Source organism: Prosopis cineraria, unplaced genomic scaffold (assembly GCF_029017545.1).
Source record: "Prosopis cineraria cultivar Desert tree isolate PC_DT_omini unplaced genomic scaffold, ASM2901754v1 PC7, whole genome shotgun sequence".
Classification (NCBI taxonomy): Eukaryota; Viridiplantae; Streptophyta; class Magnoliopsida; order Fabales; family Fabaceae; genus Prosopis; species Prosopis cineraria.
In genome coordinates this window covers 8,146,389-8,167,698 of record NW_026555338.1, presented here as the reverse complement: position 1 = coordinate 8,167,698, position 21,310 = coordinate 8,146,389, and the positions used below count along the sequence as shown (strand labels likewise).

Below are 21,310 nucleotides of genomic sequence, written 5' to 3'. Positions count from 1 at the left end.
TTTAGAAAAACATTGTGTTCTTTCTCCATTATCACATACAAATTGAACTTATATTTTAATATTTGAACTGAAAATATTTTCATCTTTTATACATTCAAATTATTTTCAGTTCAGTCTTAGAGGGTTGAATTGAAGTTTTGGATTATTTAAGGAGCCATGAGCAATTAAAGGTCATTTCATGTCTTTAACTGAAATTCTCCCCTTAGTCTAAGGGTTTTTCTTTGTTTTTTTTGTTTTTTTCCTAAGAATAACTTTTACCATTTTAAGCATTTTCCATTTTCTCTTGTTTTATCCGCTTACTTAGATTGGACCTTGGGGGTAGCCGCCACCCGCAGTCTCCATGGCCACCTCCGTCATCTCTGCCCGCATTTGCCGTCGTCGTCTATCTTTCACTTTCCCCCTTTTATCGCAACTCGTCAACACTAAACTCCTTACATCGTCACCTAACTCAACACCGCCATTACGGCCTCCACCTCCTCCATATGATACTTACAGACCTCACTATCGATTGGCCTTGAACTCTTTGGCAGTTCTTGGTGCCTTTTCCTCGCGTACCTTCTCTACTTCTTTTCCTGACGATGACTCGGAAATCTTGGGTAGTGATCCACTGGTTTTGTCGGAGCTTTTGAATGGAAATGAGCCGGTGGCTGCTGGTGTCACCGACGGGAACGACTACATTTTCCCTGTTCAAGCTGTGATCTCGATGCTTGATGGATTTCATGATCTCACTGGACTGCCATGGTGAGCCCTGTTGACATCTGGTTATTTGTGTATGAAATTTCTAGTACAGGCTATAAACATGAATTGATTTTATCGAATCTTTTCGTTTCATAATACTCTTTTTTAATATTTTGTTTTATTAGTGTTATTGTTCGTTCTTCAATCCTTTAAATTCTGGTTTCTGACTCTATCATTGTTCACTTTTCTAACTTCAACATCTTGTCGAATAATTGGTTCCCAGGTGGATGGTCATAGCTTCCTCTACTTTGGCTCTCAGAATCATAATACTTCCGGTTCTAATTTTTCAACTTCATAAGACTCAAAGGCTTGTCCAGTTTCTCCCTGGATGTAAGTTGCCAAGGCCAATATTCCACTTTGAGCTTTTATAGAACCGACTACTCCCCTTTTATAGTCCTTAGCTTAGTCATCCTGAGTAGCTTGCGACATCATCTTGTGTTTAGTGGACTGGCATTTCCTAGTCTTCTCTCATTGCAAGTAGCGATCGGCACTCCCTACTGGGGGCTAATCCTTTTGCATCTGAGTACATTTTACAAAGTGTTGTAACAGTTGTGCAGCGGACACACACACACACACACACGCCGTGCATTTGCACATCATGCATGCAACCCTCTTTATTTGGCTTCTTTTGATTTTTAGCTTGACTGTTATCCACTTTGAAAATATGCTTTCTTTAATTTTAATATGACAATGAATCGAGAGTTGATGCTGATGTCCTTTTGTAACAAAGCATTAGTGGAAAAATCTTTTTCCTTCCTCATATATTGATAAAATGCTAAATTTATTATTTATTATTAATTTTTGTTTGACTCCTTCATTTCTTAAAAGTGCCTCCTCCATTCCCACCACCTATGTCAAAAAGGAGTTTTAAAGCCCAGTATTTGCTATTCGAGAAGGAGAGAAAAGCAATTGGATGTCCCTCATTACTTTGGCAGCTTTCATTCTTGACTGTTCAGGTGATATATCTATTTTCAATGGGAAAAATGTGATTGAATATTAAAAAGAAAATAACTTTCATTATACCTATACCACCATATCCAAATTAAAACACCAACCAATGCATTAATGATGATTAAAAAAAATAAAAATAAAGATCGTTTGGTGTGAAATTTCAATATTTGCAACATGATGATTAGAGCAGCACCAGAGTCTCAAATTAATAGACAGTAAGTGCTATTCTCGAATTTTTGGATAATATTATAGATATTCAAAATTTGATGTTAATTCTGGTCCCCTGCACCTCCTATAAGAGAAAACTTCTACTGCATTTACATTAACAAACGATGATATGATTCATTGATGCTGGACAGAAGAGAAAAGAGGCATAGAAATGAGAGAAAAGCAAAAACATAGATCCGAGGGAGACAAGAAACAGAGGAATTTTAAAGGGGGAAGAGAACAGGGGTAGATGCAGTTTAGGGAGACAAAAACACTCCTGATGAATATTCCTCACATTTGTCTAGAATAAACTACCAAAGGGCCATACATAACATAGGAGCCTAAACTATAAGAAGAGATAGAAAATACAAAAAAAAAAAAACATAATTTAAATAAAAATGCAATTTAAAATATTAATTTCTGAGTAAAATCAGAAGATTAGTATCAAAATCTAGCCCCGTCTGATGAATAGGGTATATCTCTTATAAGATTGGTATGAACAATCATACTACTCTATTCTGCACAGGGAGAGAATTTAGGACTAATTAAGAATATGGAATTATGGATGGATGGACAGATGGGTCACGTATAAGAGGATCAGAAATCTCTGATTTTAATTGGCAAAACAATTCCAGTGCTAAATGGCTAAAATTCATCCTATTTTTAACTTTTTGTTTTTGATTCACCTCCAGGTTCCATGTTTTTTCTTGTGGATGTTTAGCATACGGAGGATGTCACTGGATGGTCACCCTGGTTTTGATTGTGTAAGGCGTAAAAGACAAGAATGCATGGTTTTTGTAATTTTCAAATATTTCTATCAGAAAAAGTTATATAGTTGTGATGTCACTTTAGAATGAGATGATAATGTATAAACTACAAAGATCCAATTCAATTGGATAGGATATATGTGACAGATTATGAAATGATAAAGATCTAGCTTTAAGGATGCCATCTCATCTAACATTAGTGATTAGACTTATTTTGAGACTTTATTGCTGAGAGAAACTATATCTTACTGTCTATATTTATAACATGCATGGTATGTTCTGAGACTTTCATTTGGCTTTGAAGAATTTTGACATATTGCTTCTGTTGCAGGGTGGAGCTTTATGGTTCCAAGATTTAACAGCACTTTCTCATGGTTGGTCAGGTTTCATAATCCCTTCATTGATAGCTGGTTTGCACTGTGCTAATGTTCAGGTAATGGAATACTGTATCCTTATGAATGAGGAATTCAACCTGAAATCTGATTTACCTGTTTACCTTATGTTTTGCATTAACTCTGTCATACATTTAACATGAACTGGATCCATTTTGTTAGCAATTCTGTCATTCAGGGTTAGATTCTAGCATGTTAGTGATCCGTGGCTTACTTGTCACAAAAATTACATTTTTTTGTTTTTGCTATCTTGTATTTGAAATTCTCAAAGAACTGCTAAGGTTTATTTATATGTCTTTCTGAAAAGTCTTTTCAATTAATTGGTCTCAGTTCAACTTCAGCCTGCAACTATTGGCTTATCTGCGGCTGTCTTTAGATTCTAACGTGATAGATGTATTTTAGGATATTTTTTTCTTTAAACAAATCTCTTGGGCATGTTGTTATTCCTTAATTCAGTTCCTTTATTTCCCTAAGGGCAGGAATAAATTTGTGATAGGATATGTGCTAACTTGTTATTTAATTGATTTGTCAGACATCCTTTCAGAAAAAATTAGTTGGAAAGGCTGGTGGCGCTCTTGCCTTGCTAGCAGACGTGAGTATGTGTAACTTGTGTAGCATATTTTTTTGTTAATATTACGCAACATTTCCTTTTCCAAAAATAGAGCTGATACCTGATTTTTTTGTTTCCGAACAGTTAGATGAATCTCATATTCTTAACTAATGTTGTTTTAAGAAATTGAGTCTGGCAAGGGTAATTCTTCAGTCATAGAATAAAAAGCAATATTTCCTGAAGTTGGTGACCATTGTCTTTAATTGTCTTTGCTACTGCAGCTTTACAAGGGGTATTTGAAGTTTCTTGCAGTGCCCATATTTTTCATTGCGTTGGCTATTCCTCAGGTAACTTTGATCTGTTCAGTTTGTCTGTAGGATGTTGTCTCTAGTGTAACATTTTTTGTTCTCTAATATCTTTTGACATACACGTAAGAGCATAAAGTTGGAGTAGCAGAGATGAGAATGTTACGATGGATGTGCGGACATACACGTAAAGATAAAATTCGAAATGAGCACATACGTGAAAAAGTGAGGGTGGCACCTATTGAGGAAAAAATGGTAGAAAATCGGTTGAGATGGTTTGGGCATGTACAAAGAAGACCAAGGGAGGCACCAGTGAGAAGAGTGGAACATATAACTTTGAGTCCGATTAAGAGAGGTAGAGGAAGGCCTAAGAGAACACTCTTGGAAGTTGTTGAACGTGATCTCTTAATTAATAATATTTCTAAAAGCTTAATAAATGATAGAGCACAATGGCGTCTTGCAATCCATGTAGCCGACCCCACCTAGTGGGATAAAGGCTTGTTGTTGTTGTTGTTGTTGTTGTTGTAATATCTTTTGACATTTTATTTGAGTTTTCTTTTAGATGTCAGTCAAAGTTAAACCTTTGGTTTCTTTTGACTTCGTAATATGAATCTTTCTCCGCATTTTGACAGGGTTTATGGGCACAAACTTTGAGAAACTTTTAATTTAATCTTAAATTACAGCTTTTATATTTCCCATGCATCTCTTGAGGTAGAATATTGAGATTGTGATTAAAACTGCACGTTGGAGCTAAATTTCCATTTTTAAGTTTTACAGGAAATTTAATGATCAAGACGTTATAGAAACTTGAGAGATTTTCTTTTTCTTTTTTAATGACAAAACTTGAGATTTATTTTTGCAGAAGATGTAGAACTTTTATAAAGCAAGGCAATATTTCCTTTACAAATTACTATCCATTAGAACTAAGAGTATAATAGTTTTTATTAATACGATTCAGTGAACATTGATCTCGGGTAATTATATTATTTTATAGAATTACATTTTTAAACATTTTGGTCTATGGGCAAATACTCTTGCTTTTAAATAAAAAAATGGAGGGTGGTTTCTTAGTTGAGGGAGTGCATGAAATCTTCAATTGTGAAATGAAAATAGGGGAACTGTAAGTTATAACTTTTTCTTGAATTTCATGAGAAGATTATGTGGTTGTTGCAGTAGCTCGCTTCAGCTTTATAAGAGACCTTGAAGACTTGTTTCAGCAGGAGAAACTGACAAAAACTGAATTAAGTTATTTTTATTACTTTTGTTTATTTCAAATTATTTTGAATAATATTGTTTGAGAGATTTTAGGAGTTGTTTCAGCAAAATAAGGAACCATATGTTAAGGGGGTTCAACATTTGTTAGTTATTTAGGGATTATTCATATTTAATTCTGTTAGTTTAGAATGTACTTAAGCTCTATAAATCTTCTAGCCACTGAAAAGCTAGTATGATATTTTACCCATTGGAGATTCTCCTAACTTTTGGTTATTAAGAGACTATAAAGTAAGATAATTGCTTTATATTTTCTTAGTAGCATTATTCTACCTTTATTTTCTTTATATGACTTGAGTGCTTACCAATTTGGCATCAAAGGTTTGTTCGAGATGGTGAACAAACATTCCGGAAACCCTTCTATCTCCTCCAATGACCCTCCACCACCTCCTGACCCTTTCAAAAATCCATTTGCTTCTTCATTAGACCCATTAACCACCGTAGCCTCCAGACTTGAGAGTTTTGAAATTTTAACAGACAAAGTGATTGCTCTTTGCTATAATTTGTGAGAGAAGGGAGAGAGACGATTGTATTACCCTAATTATTCTAAAACAGAAAAATCCCATATATTTAAGGATATAATATAATTAGGAAATATTCTACGAATCAGGTTATAATTGGAAAACTAGGTCTGACTCTCTAATGGGCCCAAGGGGCAGCAAGTCTGCTTCCAACATTCCCCCTTAAACTGGCTTGCTTCTAAATCCTTTGAACTTCTTGAGTCAATGATTTTGTCATCACACCAACAATCTGTTGACCAGAAGGAATATATGCTAAATCAATTGTTTTGTTTTCAATTTTCTCCCTGATGAAGTGCTGATTGATCTCTACATGTTTCATTCGATCATGTTGACTTGGAATTTTGGCAAATGGCTGACATATTATAACACTAAACCTTTATTGGAGAATTCACAACCATCTTCAACTCCCTTAGAAGTCTTATAGGCCACATTCCTTCACACACTTCAAGGATGATGCTTGAAATTCTGATTCAGCTGAGCTTGTTGATACAACAGGTTGTTTTTTACACCTTCAAGTCATGAGATTACCCCACACATAGAAGCAATAGCCAGTAGTAGAGAGTCTATCACTTTTGGAACCTCCCCAATTTGCATTAGTGAACATCTCTATGCTTTTGGAGTTGCCCTTGTCAATGAACAAGCCTTGTCCTGGTGTTTTCAAGTACTTGAGAATCTGATACACCATTGTTATATGTTCTGTTTGAGGACTACTAGATGACTTCCTCACCACACTTACAAGATAGCATATGTCAAGTCTCATGTGGGACAAGTAGATCTTCCTACCAGTCTTTGATATCTTTCTTGTCAACTGCTTTACCATCTGGCCTAATCATCAACTTTTGATTAAGCTTCATGCCTAAGAAGTCAATACCATGCTTGTTTGGTTCCCAACATGCCTATCTCTTTTAGTAAGTCAATAGCATACTTACGTTGAGACATGCTAATTCCTTTTGAGTCTTGGCTACTTTCGTACCCAAGAAGTATCTTAGAGTTCCAAGATCCTTGATATCAAATTCAGCAGCTAGTTTATCCTTTTAGTTGATGATCTCCTTGGCATCATTTCCCGTGTGGACTATGTCATCCACATACACAATGAGAGTAATGATTTCTCAACCACAATGCTTCACAAATGAAGTATCATTTGCTTGGCATTGAGTATATCCTTGTTTCTTTATTGCTTCGTTGAACTTGTCAAACCGAGCCCTTAGGGACTGTTTTAGTGCATTGAGAGATTTGAAGAGTCGTCAAATTTTATTGGAATTTCTTGCGTTCCTCAAGCCTAGAGGTATCTCCATTTATACTTCCTCCTCGAGATTCCATTTAGGAAGGCTTTTTTAACATCTAGTAATGGCCGATCCAAATTCATAGCAATAGACATCAAAGCATTAATAGTGTTGAGTTTAGCTATTGGTGAAAGGTTTCTTGGTAGTCAATACTGTAAGTTTGTGTGAACCATCGAGCAACTAGTCGAGCCTTGTATTTATTGATCATTCCATTTGGATTATATTTGATTGTGAATACCCACTCGTTGCTCACAATTGATTTTCCCTTAGGTAAATCAGTAAGCTTCCAAGTCTTGTTCTTGTGGAGAGCTCGTAATTCCTCATCAATAGCTTCCTTCTTTTCAGGATCTGCCACAGCTTCCTCATAGCTACTGTGTATCCTGACCTTTTTAGCAGCTGCAACAAAGGTCCTTAGTTGAGGGGAAATCTTGTATTAAACATACCTGCTAAGGGGATGTTGAGTGCAGCTCCTTTTCCCTTTTCTCAAGGCAATTGGCCAGTGCAAGTCTTCAAGACTTGGTTTAGGTGCAGACTCTTGACTTTGCCTTGTTGTAGCAATGGACTTAACCCCACCATGTTGCTGTTCAGTGGCATTTTAAAGTTCTTCCACCATAGTCTCAGCTGAATCTCTATAAGAAGTAAGGTTCAAAGGCTCAAAGGGGTTAATATCTTGAAATCTGGACCTGGTGGATAATGATTCAGTGCTGGTGGGCGGTGGGTGAGATTTTTGTGGGCTGTTTTCAGACTTAGAAGGTGAAGTGGAAGGTAAAGATTAGTCTGATTGAGAAGAAGGTAGTGATGTATGTGGTTCATAACGGTGCTGATCAGAATTAACCTTGAGATAATCATGCTTGGTTTCACAAATGATCCATTCATACTTAGAAATCTTAGAAGTCATCTCCCCTTGAATGGGTGATTTGGGAAAAAAATGGCTGAGTTTGAAATTTGGCATTCATAATCACATAAACCTTATTATTTGAACGAGAAAAACATTTATAGCCTTTTTGAGATGAAGAATATCCTAGAAAAATGCACTTTAAAGCACGATAATTAAGTTTGCTCCCCCTTCGTTGTAAACAAAAGTAGTACATCCAAACACCTTTGTAGGAATATATGAAATTAGAGGGGAGAGGGGAAAACTTTCAAGAAATTTCTGAATAGGTGTCAAAAATTTAAAGTTTTGGAAGGCATGTGGTTTATCAAATATGCAGCAGTAAGAATAGTATCCCCCCAAAATCTATTAGGCACATTACTGTGCACTGTATGTACCCAAGCAACTTCTAGAAGGTGCCTATTTTTTCTTTTAAAAACACCATTTTGTAGTGGAGAATATGCACAAGATGTTTGGTGGTTGCAAACCATGTGAATTGCTGAAGTTTGTAAATTGAGAATTCAAATATTCCTTTCCATTATCACTCCTAAGAATCTGAATTTCAGTGTGAAATTGAGTTTGCACAAACATACAGAAATTTTTGAAACTAGAGAAAACTTCGGACTTATTTCTCATAAGAATGATCCAAGTTAAACAACTACAATCATCAATAAATGAAACAAACCAGCAAGCTTTAGAATTAGTTTCAATTTTAGATGGACCTCATACATCACTATGAATGAGAGTAAACGACTTATGGGATTATAAGAAGGAACTGGATAGGAGTTGTAAGTTTGTTTGGAAAATTGGCAAGTTTTACAATGGAAATCAGCAATAATTTTATTACTAATGTTGGGAAACAAAGCTTGCAAATAGTTAAGTCTAGGGTGACATAATCTAGAATGCCATAACTAAACATCATTCATAGATAGAGAAGCCAAGGCACAAGAAATACATGCTTTTGGTAAAGTTCCTTGAAGATAGAGTCCATACCACTCCTTAGCATTGCCGCACCCAGATTTGTCAAAAACAACATGACAATTAATTGGATGCATAATTCTACACGCATATAGCAAGACAATTCTACACGCATATAGCAAGTTGCACTTAATTTCTAGAACATAGAAAACATTTTTTAATACTATGTTTTCAGAGATAACCACCATGCCTATTTCCATAACCTTAGCAAACTTCCCATTAGCTCCTTCCACCACATCATGTCCTAAGAACTTAGAAAATTCAGAAAATAGCTCTTTGTAACTTGTAATGTGGTTTGCAGTACCAAAGCCCACTATCTAGATATTTTTAGATGAAGAAGCATTGCTGAGTGCTTGAGTAAGGACAGTACTTGCTTGTGCTAGAGTGATAGAAGAGGTATGTGGCTCACCAAAAGCAAGAGCAAATTGGGCACCATGTTTGTATAAGAGTTTGCAAAGAACCAGAAGCTCCTTCATGCTTAAAGAACCATTATCTGTGACAGCAGGTCCCACCATCATGCCTTTACTGTCATTTCATGGCTTCTGTTTGTTGTTGGAGGGTTTACCATGCAATTTCCAACAAATTTCCTGAAGTGTGGCCCTTTTTATTGCAATAATCACACCAATGGTCAGCCTTATTTCTATTAGAGTTTTCTTGTGTTCCATGAACTGCCAAGGCTGAGACTTTTGGAGAAGAAGAAATAGAAGAAGGTCCAAATGGAGATTTATTAAGTACCTATGGGATTTTTGAGAGGAGCAATATGATTTTCCATTTATAATAATAGTAGGATATAGGAGACTATATATGCACAAAGCTAGGAGACAAGAGAATAAATGGCTAATAAATACTAATAATTCTAATAAATCCTATTAACTCCTAATAATCAGATAAAAATATTTACAATAAATACAATATCTCCACACTTCCCCTTAAGTTGGATCATATATGTTAATTACGTCTAACTTACTTATGCAACTTTCAAATTCAGGCTTGTGTAATCCCTTAATTAGAACATCTGCAGCTTGAAGGTTTGTAGGTAAATAAATCAAACATATGATTCAATCTTCCACTTTTTCTATAATGAAATGTCTATTCCCTTCCACATGTTTTGATTTCTCATGTTGAACAGGATTTAAGGCCATGCTTATAGTTACCTTATTGTCACAATAAAGTTTTAATGGTGAGTCCACTTTGACATGTATCTCTTCTAGGATTCGTTTTAGCGATAACTCTTCCATTATTCCTTGAGCCAAAGCTCTCAACTCGGACTCAGCATTGCTCTTAGAAACAACCTTTTGCTTTTGACTCTTCTGGGTAACCAAGTTCCCTTAAACAAGGGAACAATAACTAGAAGTTGATCTCCTATCATGATTAGTTCCTCCCCAAACTGTATTTGTGTAGACCTCAATGGTTATTTATTCTTGTTTTTGGAAGAATAACCCTCTATCAAGAGTACCCTTTAAATATCTCAAGATCTTGTAGACTACTTCCATGTGCTTCTTCTTTGGTTCAGACATGTATTGGCTAGCCATGTTTATTGCAAAGGCAATATCTGGTCTTGTATGGGAAAGGTAAATCAACTTCCCAACAGGCCTCTGATATCTTTCTTTATCAGTGGCCTCTTCATTCTCATTGTCTTCTTCTTCAACCTCATCATAAGAATCATCTTTTTCTTTTGACTCTTCCTTATTCTTCTTAGGCTTCTTTTTCTTCGGAACCACAATAGGGGTTTCAGCTGGCCTAAAACCTAACATACCTGTTTCTTTAGAAAATCAAGTATATACTTCCTCTGAGATACATAAATACCTTTCCTTGACCTCGCAACTTCCATCCCAAGGAAGTATTTCAAGGCACTAAAGTCTTTACCTCGAATTCTTTTCCCAGAACAACCTTTACTCTTGTGATTTCCTCAAGATATACAATAATGTCATCAACTTATACAATAAGGATGCACCTCTTACCTCCCTCAACTTTAACAAACATTGTATGGCCTAACAATCCCTGCTTATAGCCTTCTCGCTTGAGGACTTTTGAGAATTTGTCAAACCATGCCCTAGGAGACTACTTTAGGCCATATAGAGATTTCTTCAACTTGCATACTTGATCACCTCTGCCTCTATCAAATCCTGGTGGTAGAGTCATGTATACTTCTTCTTTTAGTTCTCCATTTAGGAAAGCATTCATGATGTTAAGCTGATGAAGTGGCCATTCTAGATTAGCTGCCACAGTTAAGAGAACTCTAATGGTGTTTAATTTTGCTACTGGTGCAAAAGTCTCTTTGTAGTCAATACCATACGTCTGAATAAACCCTCTTGCTATCAAGCGTGCTTTTAACTTGTCAAGAGTACCATCGGCCTTGTACTTTAGGGTGAAAATCCACTTGCAGTTTACAAGCTTCTTGCCACTTGGCCTCTGAACAATCTCCCATGTTCCATTCTTCTTTAGGGCTCTCAATTCCTTTATGACTGCATTTCTCCATTTTGGCATTTCCAATGCCTCTTCGATATTGTTGGGAACTACAACTTTATCTAGACTAGTGACAAAAGCACGATAACTTAGAGAAAGAGCCTTGTAGGATATGTGTTTCTATAGTAGGTGTAAAGTACAAGAGCGAGGTTGTTTTTTGAGAGTAATGGGTAAATCAAGATTAGGTTGATCACTCACCTGTTCGGGACTTTGCTGAGGTGATTCAGGAGCTACCATTGGTTTTGACTCCTTTGGTGCTTCAGATACAAGTTTCTCTCCTTCCTTGGATTTATGCTTTCGATAATAAACCAACAAGTCTTTGTCTTTTTGCCTTTCTATATCTCCCCCTGTATGTTGAATTTTCTTTTGTGACTGGCACAAGAGATGGTGATGGTGGTAAGGGTTCGGATGAGAGTGATGGTTTTGGAAATTGAGGTGGTAATGACTCTGCTGGTATGGACCAAGAATAAGGAAGCACTTGTTCTTTGCTAATCTCTTTTTTCCAAGTTTGAGATTCACCTATACTCCCCCTGAGTTGAAGAATTGGGGTAAAAAGGCATATCTTCATGAAAAGTAACATCAAGGCTTACAAATGTGTTTGGAAATAGGATCAAAACATTTGTATCCCTTCTAAGTAGAGGAATAACCAAGGAATATGCATTTTGTAGCACAAGGTCCAAATTTACTAGATTGATAGATGTGAACAAAGGTTGTGCACCCAAAGACACGAAGAGGGATGTGGGTTTCAATATGAGATGTGGAGAAAACACTTTGCAATTTTTGAAAAGGAGTATCAAAAGACAAAATACGACTGGGCATTCAATTGATGAGATAGGTTGCAGTTAAGTTGGCATCTCCCCAATAAAACATTGGGACATTGTGGGTGAACATGAGGGCCCTAGCCACTTCAAGAATATATCTATTTTTCCTTCCTGCAATCCCGTTTTGTTGGGGTGTATGGGCACAAGTACTTCGATGAACAATGCCATGCTTGTGAAGGAAGGTACTCAAGACCTGGTTAAAATATTCAATACCATTGTCAGTATGTAAAACTTGGATATTTGTGTTGAATTGGGTTTATATCATGGTAAAGAAATTGATAAATACGGATGCAGTCTTAGACTTGTCTTTTAAGAGATACACCCAGCAAACTTGAGTATGATCATCGATGAAAGTAATGAACCATTCTGATTTGGTGCGGTTTGGGATACGGGATGGACCCCATAGATCACTATGTATGGTAACAAACGGTTTGGTGGGTGTATTCGGTGTTTTAGGAAATGGTGTTCGTTGGTGCTTTGCCAGTTCATACACTTCACATTTGACATCATGGTTGATAGGGCAAAGGTTTGGGAACAAATGAGATAAATAATGGAAATTAAGATGCCCCATTGTCTTGTGCCATAATAGAATATTTGTATCTATAGAGGTCAATATAGAGTTACATATATTAGTTGCTTGATGGTGACTCACTCTAGCATTTTCAAGGAAGAAGAGTCCCTTGCACTCTTTAGCACGTCCAATCATCATACCCAATGATAGATCCTGAAAGACACAATAGGTTGGAAGAAAATTAGAACAACATTTAGATTGCTTTGTTAGTTGGCTAACAGACAACAAATTGCATGCTAGTTTTGGTACATGAAGAACAGATTCTAGAGTGATAGATTCAGAGATATGAATACTCTCTTTTCCCGCAATAAGAGCAAGAGACCCATATGCAATTTTGACTTTCAAATTTCCAGCACATGGAGTATATGTAGAAAATAATTTGTGGTTATCGATCATGTGATCCGATGCTCCAGAGTCAACAATCCACAATGTTTTTAAGGCTTGAAGAAAATTACCTTTTTGTGCCAAGAAGACAGAGACTGATTATGAAATCTGACTGACACATTCTGCATCAGATTCAACAACTTTTGATAGTAGTTTTGCATGTTTCATCACCCATTGTCAAAAGCTTATAAGAAAATGAGCACAAATCAGATCAAGAAGACCGAGACATACTACTTCTAGGATTAGAAGGCCCATTTCCCTTAGGAATTTCTAGGTATTTGTGTTCTTTAGGTCTATTTTGTTCTGACAATACGCACATTCAACGAACAAGGTGAAGACTTGGAAGATCCACAACGGGAAAATGCTGAGACTAGGCCGGAAATAGTCTATCGTTGCCGGAACAAGTCGTTGTTGCTAGAAACAGCTCTCCACGTGCCGCCACGCACCTGGACTCTCCCTCTGACGCAGAATGGACGAGTGGCACATGTGATCGCCATGCACTGTTAATCGACCTCGAACTTCAAGGTTGCGTTGATCGGAGGTCTCTGGTCCTTCCTTGGCCGATGGTGAGATCCAACAACGCTTCTCATCCTCTATAAGGGTTTTGTCTGTCAGCTACCAATTTGAAGCTATCGTATGCGACAGAACAAAAAACCAGCTAGGGTTTTGATCTAATGTGCCCTGATACCATGTGGGATTTTTAAGAGGAAAAATATGATTTTCCATTTATAATAATAGTAGGATACAGGAGACTATATATACACAAAGGCAGGAGATGAGAATAAATGGCTAATAAATACTAATAATTCTAATAAATCCTATTAACTCCTAATAATCAGATAAGAATATTTACGATAAATACAATATTTCTATAGTGCCTCATGACTTTCTTCACATCTAATTATGTTGAAGGCTTCTTCCAACATTGACAGTGACTTAACACTCATAATTTGACCACGGGCATCTTCAAATGAGTCTTTAAGACCTAAAAGGAATTCATAACAGAGTTCTTGATCAACCTGTTGCTTGTAGTATAACTCATGTTTAATGCACAACATGCATGAACCTCGTAAAGATGCCACAAACATTTTAGTGTGCTAAAAAATTGAGTAATAGAAAGATCACCTTAAACTAGGGGCTGTGGTTGATGCTTGATTTGAAATATAGCTGCTGTGTTCTCCTTATTTGAGTAGGTTGTCTTGGCTAAGTCTTATATCTTTTTAGCAGAGATAGAGAGGAGATAATTTTTGCTAATTTCTGGCATTATTGGGTGAATCAATCGAGCTATCACTAGATTAGTGTTGGAGGCACCCACGTCAGATAGTGTTCCTGTTGTTGACCTCGTATGATCATTAGCATACTATGAGACCATTTGAGATAGTTGTCCTCGATGAGATGATGTGAGACAAGATGCGGGGAGAAGTTAGAAATACTAAATGGTCCATCCCCCTTGTTAGGTTTGAACCCAAACTCGATTAGCCCTTGCCAACCAAAGGAGACTTAGTAGGATCCCTATTGGTGGTGAGAACTTGTGCCAAAATTCCCAGCAGTTGGCAATAGTCCATCATCCTACCAAGGGTTCTATTACCATGCTATAATTTGTGAAATATTGCACCATGTATTATTCATTGGGAAACAAACTACATACAGAGAAGGGAGAGACAATCGTATTTGATTGCATTACCCTAATTAATCTAAAATAGAAAAATTCCATATTTAAGGATATAGTATAATTGAGAAATATTATACCAATTATGATATAATAGGAAAACTAGGTCTGACTCTCTAATGGATCTAAGAGGCAGCAAGCCCACTTCCAAGATGAAGTTGCTAGAACCAATAACACCCAGGGGAACGGCAAAGGAAAATATTGTTTTCTTTGAGATGAAGATAGTGAGGGTGATCTATACAACTCTTGGACTCATAGATGCAGTAAACTTCCTCACATTAAAATTTAATTTCCAAAATTCAATGGAGGTGACCTTGGAGGATGAATTTTGAAATTAGAAAACTACTTCAAATATTATAACACACTTGAAGAATGCAAAGTTGATGTTGCATCCATGTACTTGGAGGGTGACGCACTTGAGTTTTAGCCTAGGTCAACAATGAGTGAATAATCCTTTACTATGCTGAGCTGGTGAAGGCATTGCAAGAGAACTATGGCCCTTCTGAGTACTAGAATCCATATGATTATCTTTGTGGCATCAAATTGACCAATATTGTTCAAGAGTATTTTCAAGAGCTCGCACGTTGTGCTAGAGTGAAGAATTGGCCTAAACATTGCTTGCTTAGCATTTTTCTCCATGGGTTGAGGGAAGAGTTGTGAGCAGACATGTGAATTCACAAGTTGAGTGTTTACCGTGAACTGAGTCTTGATCTTTAGTTTGAGAGCAAGCTGAGAGCACATAGATTTTAGCCTAAACATGCCCCTACTAATGCTTCAACATACTTCACATGGGACCAAAAGGGACCATCTATATCATTCTCTTTGAACATGCATAGAGTATCAACGTTGACATCATTTTCTTCCAAACTAGTGTTTGTGACTTCAATCAGAATAGCCTCCATGGACGATCAATGATGGCAAGAGAGGGGGCTATGTATTTGTTGTGGGGAGATTTTCCAACCTAGGCATCATTGCAAGGGATCTTTTTTGCTTATGCAGATCATTGAGGAAGGTGAAGAGGTTGTTCCTCCTTTGGAAGATGACAAAATTGTGGAGAGGGATCATGGAGTTGAAATTTCCCTCTGTTATTTTGGGTAGCAAAAGTGGATCAACTATGAAGCTTCGTGGCACTTTACTCATGCATGATGTGCTGTTGTTAGTGGATAGTGGGGCCACTCAATTTTAGTTCAGATTCATTAGTTCAGGAGCTTTAGTTGCCTACTCAATCTATCTCTATCTTCAGGGTTCAAAGAGGAGACAATAGTGTTGTACGTTGCAACCAAGTATGCAAAGTTGTAGAGGTCAAGCTCACTAGGTTGACAATCAAAGAAGACTTTCACCCCTATTTTTTAGGAGGGGTAGATTTGGTCCTAGGCATTAAGTGGCTTTTATCCCTAAACTCGATTCAAGCTTACTGGAATCAATTATTTATAGTTTTCTAGTTGAATGGTAAGCAGTACAAGCTTGGGGGGGTTCCTAGCAATGATAGAAGTGCTCAACTTTACTTTAGGCAACATACTAATGCTTCCACCGACTCAATTTCTTTTATATATTTCAACCTTGACCCTCTGTATGGTGAATTTCTTGCCCTTTTTTTTTGAAGAACCAACCAGTTTGCCTCCATTTAGAAGCCGTTCTCGTGTGATTCTGTTGCTGCTAGGGGCCAAACCTTCAAATATTGGGCCATATGGCTGCCTGTATTTATAGAAAGTATGCAGGTGGATGAGCTGATTCAAAAGGGCTTAATTAGGCCTAGCTCAAGTCCATTTGGAAGCCCAATACTGCTAGTTACCAAGAAAGATGGTTCGTGGCATTTTTGTGTGAATTACAGACATCTTAATAGCTTCGCCATTCTAAATAAGTATCCTATCCCAAATTGTTTATTCTTCTAAACTTGATTTCCATTCAGGGCACCATTAGGTTTGTATCTTCCTTGCTGATATTCACAAGACTGCTTGTTGCAATTACTCTAGGCATTATGAATTTGTAAATATGCCTTTTCATTTAACTAATGCCCTAATGACTTTTTAGGCTTCTATGAATGATTTATTTTGGCTTTATTTGGAAATGCTTGTGCTTGTGTTCTTTGATTACATTTTAGCGTACAACTTATCAGCAGCATCAGGAACACTTGCGTATTGTTTTGGGAGCTTTGTAGGATTTTTTTTTTTTGGTGTCAACCTCAAAAAATGTTTCCTTGGGCAGCCAAGAATTCCATTCCTAGGGCACAGAATTTTTACATGTGGTGCTGAAGATGGAAGCTCAAAAAATTGAAGTAGTGTGGGAGTGGCCGACTACTAAGAATGTGAAGGAATTTTGTGGTTTTTTAGGCCTTTCTGGGTACTAGAGATGTTTTGTGATGACCTATGGGATCATTATGAGACCTCTTACTAACTTGACCAAGAAGTATGCCTTCTTATGATTCGAGCAAGCTCAAAGGGCTTTTGATTGTCTGAAACTCACCTTGATCACCGCCTTGGTCTTACAACTTCCCAACTTTAATGCTGATTTTACTATCAAATGCAATTTATTATTTATAGGAGCGCATTACCTCCAATACACAACAGCGATTGATTATGAAACTCTTGCCATTTGATTTCAATATCATTTATGAGGCAAGGGTTGACAATCAAGAAGTTGATGCACAATCTTGGAGACCCCACAATGCAGATTTTTTCCTAATGGCAGTCCTATTCGCTGCTGAGTTGCAAGACCTTTCCACTGATTTAGTACTAGATCCTTTCACTAATAGCATAGTGCCAGATTTGCAGCCGGATCCTTCTTAGTTGAAGTTCCAGTTGGTTGATAAGAAACTCTTCTACAACAACCATGTGGTTATTCCTCACAACTTCCAACTAAGTTCGAAATTGTTAGCTGAAGCTTACTCTTCTTTTATTGGCGGGTATTGTGGTTTTCTTAAAACTTTTAAAAAAGGCCTGCTGAAAATTTTTACTGGCCATCAATGAAGGCTGGATGTGAACGCTTATGTGCAGAATTATGCCATTTGGCAACATAATAAGTATCAAACCTTGGCTTCGGCTGAGCTTCTTCAACCGTTACCCATTCCATCTCGGATTTGGGAAGACATTTCTCTTGACTTCATTGTTGGTCTTCCAAAATCTGGTGGCTATGATTTCTTCTTAGTTGTGGTTGATTGACTGAATAAGCATGCTTACTTCATTGCTCTTGCTCATCTTTTTACTTCAAAAAAGGTGGCTGCTGTCTTTTGTGAGGAATTAGTACGTCTACATGGTATATCCCACTCTCTTGTATCTAATAGAACTCTTTGTTTATGAGTCCTTTTGGCAAGAGTTGTTCTAGTTGAGCTAAACCAAGTTATAAATGAGCATTGCTTGCCATCCCCAAAATAGAAGTTGTAAATTGAGATCTAGAGGCCTTGCTTTGCTTTTCACATGACCACCCTGGTCATGGTACAAGTTTCTTTGTCGGGTTGAGTATTCTTACAACATCAGCCATCATACATCCACCAACTCTTCTCCATTCAAGTGTGTACAGTTGAGATCTGCCTCCTTTGTCTCTGTATGTGAAGAGGGAAACACTTATTGTTGACTTGGAAGAATAGTTGTAGACTAGGGATGCATTGCTTAAACTCTTAAGAGGGAAACACTTATTGTTGACCTGGAAGAATGGTTGTAGACTAGGGATGCAATGCTTAAACTCCTAAAGGATAATTAGTGCAAGCCCAAGATAGAACGAAGGTTTATGTTGACCAACATAAAAGGGAACTTGAATTTAAAGTGGGTGATGTTGTTTGGCTGTCAATGTAAAAATTTGTTGAATCTATCATGAACATGGACAATAGACGTTATAATGTTAATGCTAGGTCGTTGCCCGTAAGTAACGCGCTGCATGGCTCGAGTACAGTGATAAGTGAGTTAGAGCCGCTGCATCGGCGCCCGGATGTAGTGTTAAATGAGCAAGGGCTACCGCGTCATTCTGGACGCACGCGGCTAAAGAAGTTAGTCCATAAGAGCAAAATTAGATTTGGTACTTGGAATGTTGGGACATTAAATTGTAAATCTGTAGAGGTTGTAGGGGTTATGATTCAAAGGAAAATCAATATCCTTTGCTTGCAAGAAACAAAATGGCGTGGAGAAGAAGCTAAGGATATTCAAGGTTTCAAACTTTGGTATACAGGAAAAGTAAGTGCACGCAATGGAGTAGGCATCATTATAGATAAGGAGTGGAAGAAGAACGTTGTAGAAGTTAGCAGAATTGGAGACAGAATTATTTCTTTAAAAATGATAATTGGACGTGAGACTGTTAATATTGTTAGCGCTTATGCGCCGCAAGTCGGGATAGAAGCCAGTCTTAAGGAATTATTTTGGGAGGATCTGGAGGGGTTGATTCGACACATACCACAGAGTGAAAAGATTTTTATTGGAGGAGACTTTAATGGGCATGTCGGGAGGGAAGCTGGTCAGTATGCGAGGGTGCATGGTGGTTTTGGTTTTGGAGAGCTAAACAATGAAGGGCAAACTCTTCTTGATTTCTCATTGGCGTATGATTTTAAGATTGCCAACACTTGTTTCAAGAAGAGAGATGAGCATCTCATCACCTACAAAAGTGGAGCCTCAAGGTCGCAGATTGATTTTCTTTTGGTTAGGAACACAGATAGAAAACTTTGTAAAAATTGTAAGGTGATCCCCGGAGATGCTGTAACGACACAACATAGGGTCCTAGTCCTTGATGTGTGTATTATGAGTAAAATCCAAAAACGTCGACAAGTAGTAACACCAAGGATTAGGTGGTGGCAATTAAAAGGTGAGAAGCAAGATATTTTCAAGCGAAATCTTTTGGATAAAGGAATTTGGGATTCTCAGGGAAGTGCTAACATCATATGGGAGGATATGGCTAAAAAGATACGGGAGGTTGCAAAAGTAGTTTTGGGAGAATCGAAAGGTCCTGGTCCGAGAGATAAGGAGTCTTGGTGGTGGAATAATAGTGTACAGGACAAAATCAAGTATAAGAAGAATTGTTTTAAAGCCATACATTTGTGTAACAATGAGGAAAATTGGGAGAGGTACCGTATGGCTAAGAAGGAAACTAAGAGAGCTGTGGGTGAAGCTCGTTCTAAAGCTTTTGAAGAATTTTATAAGAACCTTGAGACGAAGGAAGGAGAGCAAAATATTTATAAGATTGCCAAGAGTAGGGAAAGAAAATCAAGAGATCTAGAACAGGTAAGGTGTATTAAGGATGAAGAGGGAAGAATTTTAGTTACAGATGATGAAATTAAAAATAGATGGGAAACTTATTTTTCTAAACTTTTCAATGATGGAGAGGATTCATCTAGTAACTTGGAGGATTTAGTAACTGGTGAAGGAGAACAAAATTTGTCATTCTATCGAAAAATACGTGATAAGGAGGTAAAGGAAGCTCTTAAGAAAATGGCAAATGGTAGAGCTAACGGACCTGATTGTATATCTATCGAAGCGTGGAAATGTTTAGGTGAAGAAGGGGTGAGATGGTTAACTAAGTTATTTAATGTGATTTTACGGTCCAAGAAAATGCCTGATGAGTGGAGGAGAAGTACATTAATTTCTATTTATAAAAATAAAGGAGATATTCAGAATTGTACTAACTATAGAGGGATTAAACTCATGAGCCACACAATGAAATTGTGGGAGAAAGTAATTGAGCACAGGTTGAGATTGGAGACAAGTATTTCTGAGAATCAATTTGGTTTTATGCCAGGTAGATCAACTACAGAGGCGATTTATCTACTAAGGGGATTAATGGAAAAGTATCGTTGTAAAAATAAAGATCTACACATGGTTTTTATTGATTTGGAAAAAGCTTATGACCGTATACCAAGAGAAGTGCTTTGGAAAGCGTTGGAAAAAAAGGGAGTACGGATTGCTTATATTAAAGCCATACAAGATATGTATGAGGGGGTAAAAACTAGTATAAGAACGCCTAGTGGTCAAACAAAGGATTTTCCTATAAAGATTGGGCTACATCAGGGATCATCTCTGAGTCCTTATTTGTTCAACTTGATTTTAAATGTTTTGACGGAACATATTCAAGAGGAAATCCCGAAATGTATGCTCTTCGCGGATGATATAGTTCTTATAGCAGAGACAAGAGAAAAGGTTAATTGCAAACTTGAGTTATGGAGGAGGACATTGGAGTCGAAAGGTTTTCGTCTGAGTAGAAGTAAGACGGAATATTTATATTGTAAATTTGATAAAGGACTATTCGAAAATAATTTGGAAGTGAAATTGGGAGATCAAATTATACCTCAAGTGGAAAAGTTTAGATATTTGGGAGCCATTATCCAAAATGATGGCGAAATCAGTGGAGATATTTCACATAGAATTCAAGCTGGGTGGTTTAATTGGAGAAAAGCTAAAGGAGTTATTTGTGACCGTAAGGTGCCTAATAAACTTAAAGGAAAGTTTTATCGTACTGCTATCAGACCGGCAATGTTATATAGTAGTGAATGCTGGGCTCTAACGGGACAGCAAGAGCATAAAGTTGGAGTAGCAGAGATGAGAATGTTACGATGGATGTGCGGACATACACGTAAAGATAAAATTCGAA

General features: G+C 37.1%; 1 protein-coding gene across 4 annotated transcripts in view; it reads left to right on the top strand.

The window, feature by feature from the left end:
* Nucleotides 1–291: 291 nt before the first annotated feature.
* Nucleotides 292–21,310, top strand: part of LOC129315461 (ALBINO3-like protein 2, chloroplastic) — a 30,714-nt gene continuing 9,695 nt past the window's right edge. For 3 of the 4 annotated variants that reach the window (XR_008594508.1, XR_008594509.1, XM_054959138.1), the window contains exons 1-7: nucleotides 292–741; nucleotides 962–1,068; nucleotides 1,567–1,694; nucleotides 2,589–2,660; nucleotides 2,995–3,096; nucleotides 3,588–3,647; nucleotides 3,887–3,952. Coding sequence is in view for 2 of the 4 variants with exons in the window: in XM_054959138.1 (XP_054815113.1) it covers nucleotides 341–741; nucleotides 962–1,068; nucleotides 1,567–1,694; nucleotides 2,589–2,660; nucleotides 2,995–3,096; nucleotides 3,588–3,647; nucleotides 3,887–3,952 (936 nt within the window). In the remaining 2 variants the exon portion in view is untranslated. The remainder of the gene's footprint in view (nucleotides 742–961; nucleotides 1,069–1,566; nucleotides 1,695–2,588; nucleotides 2,661–2,994; nucleotides 3,097–3,587; nucleotides 3,648–3,886; nucleotides 3,953–21,310) is intronic. The other variant, XM_054959139.1, reaches the window with a different exon arrangement.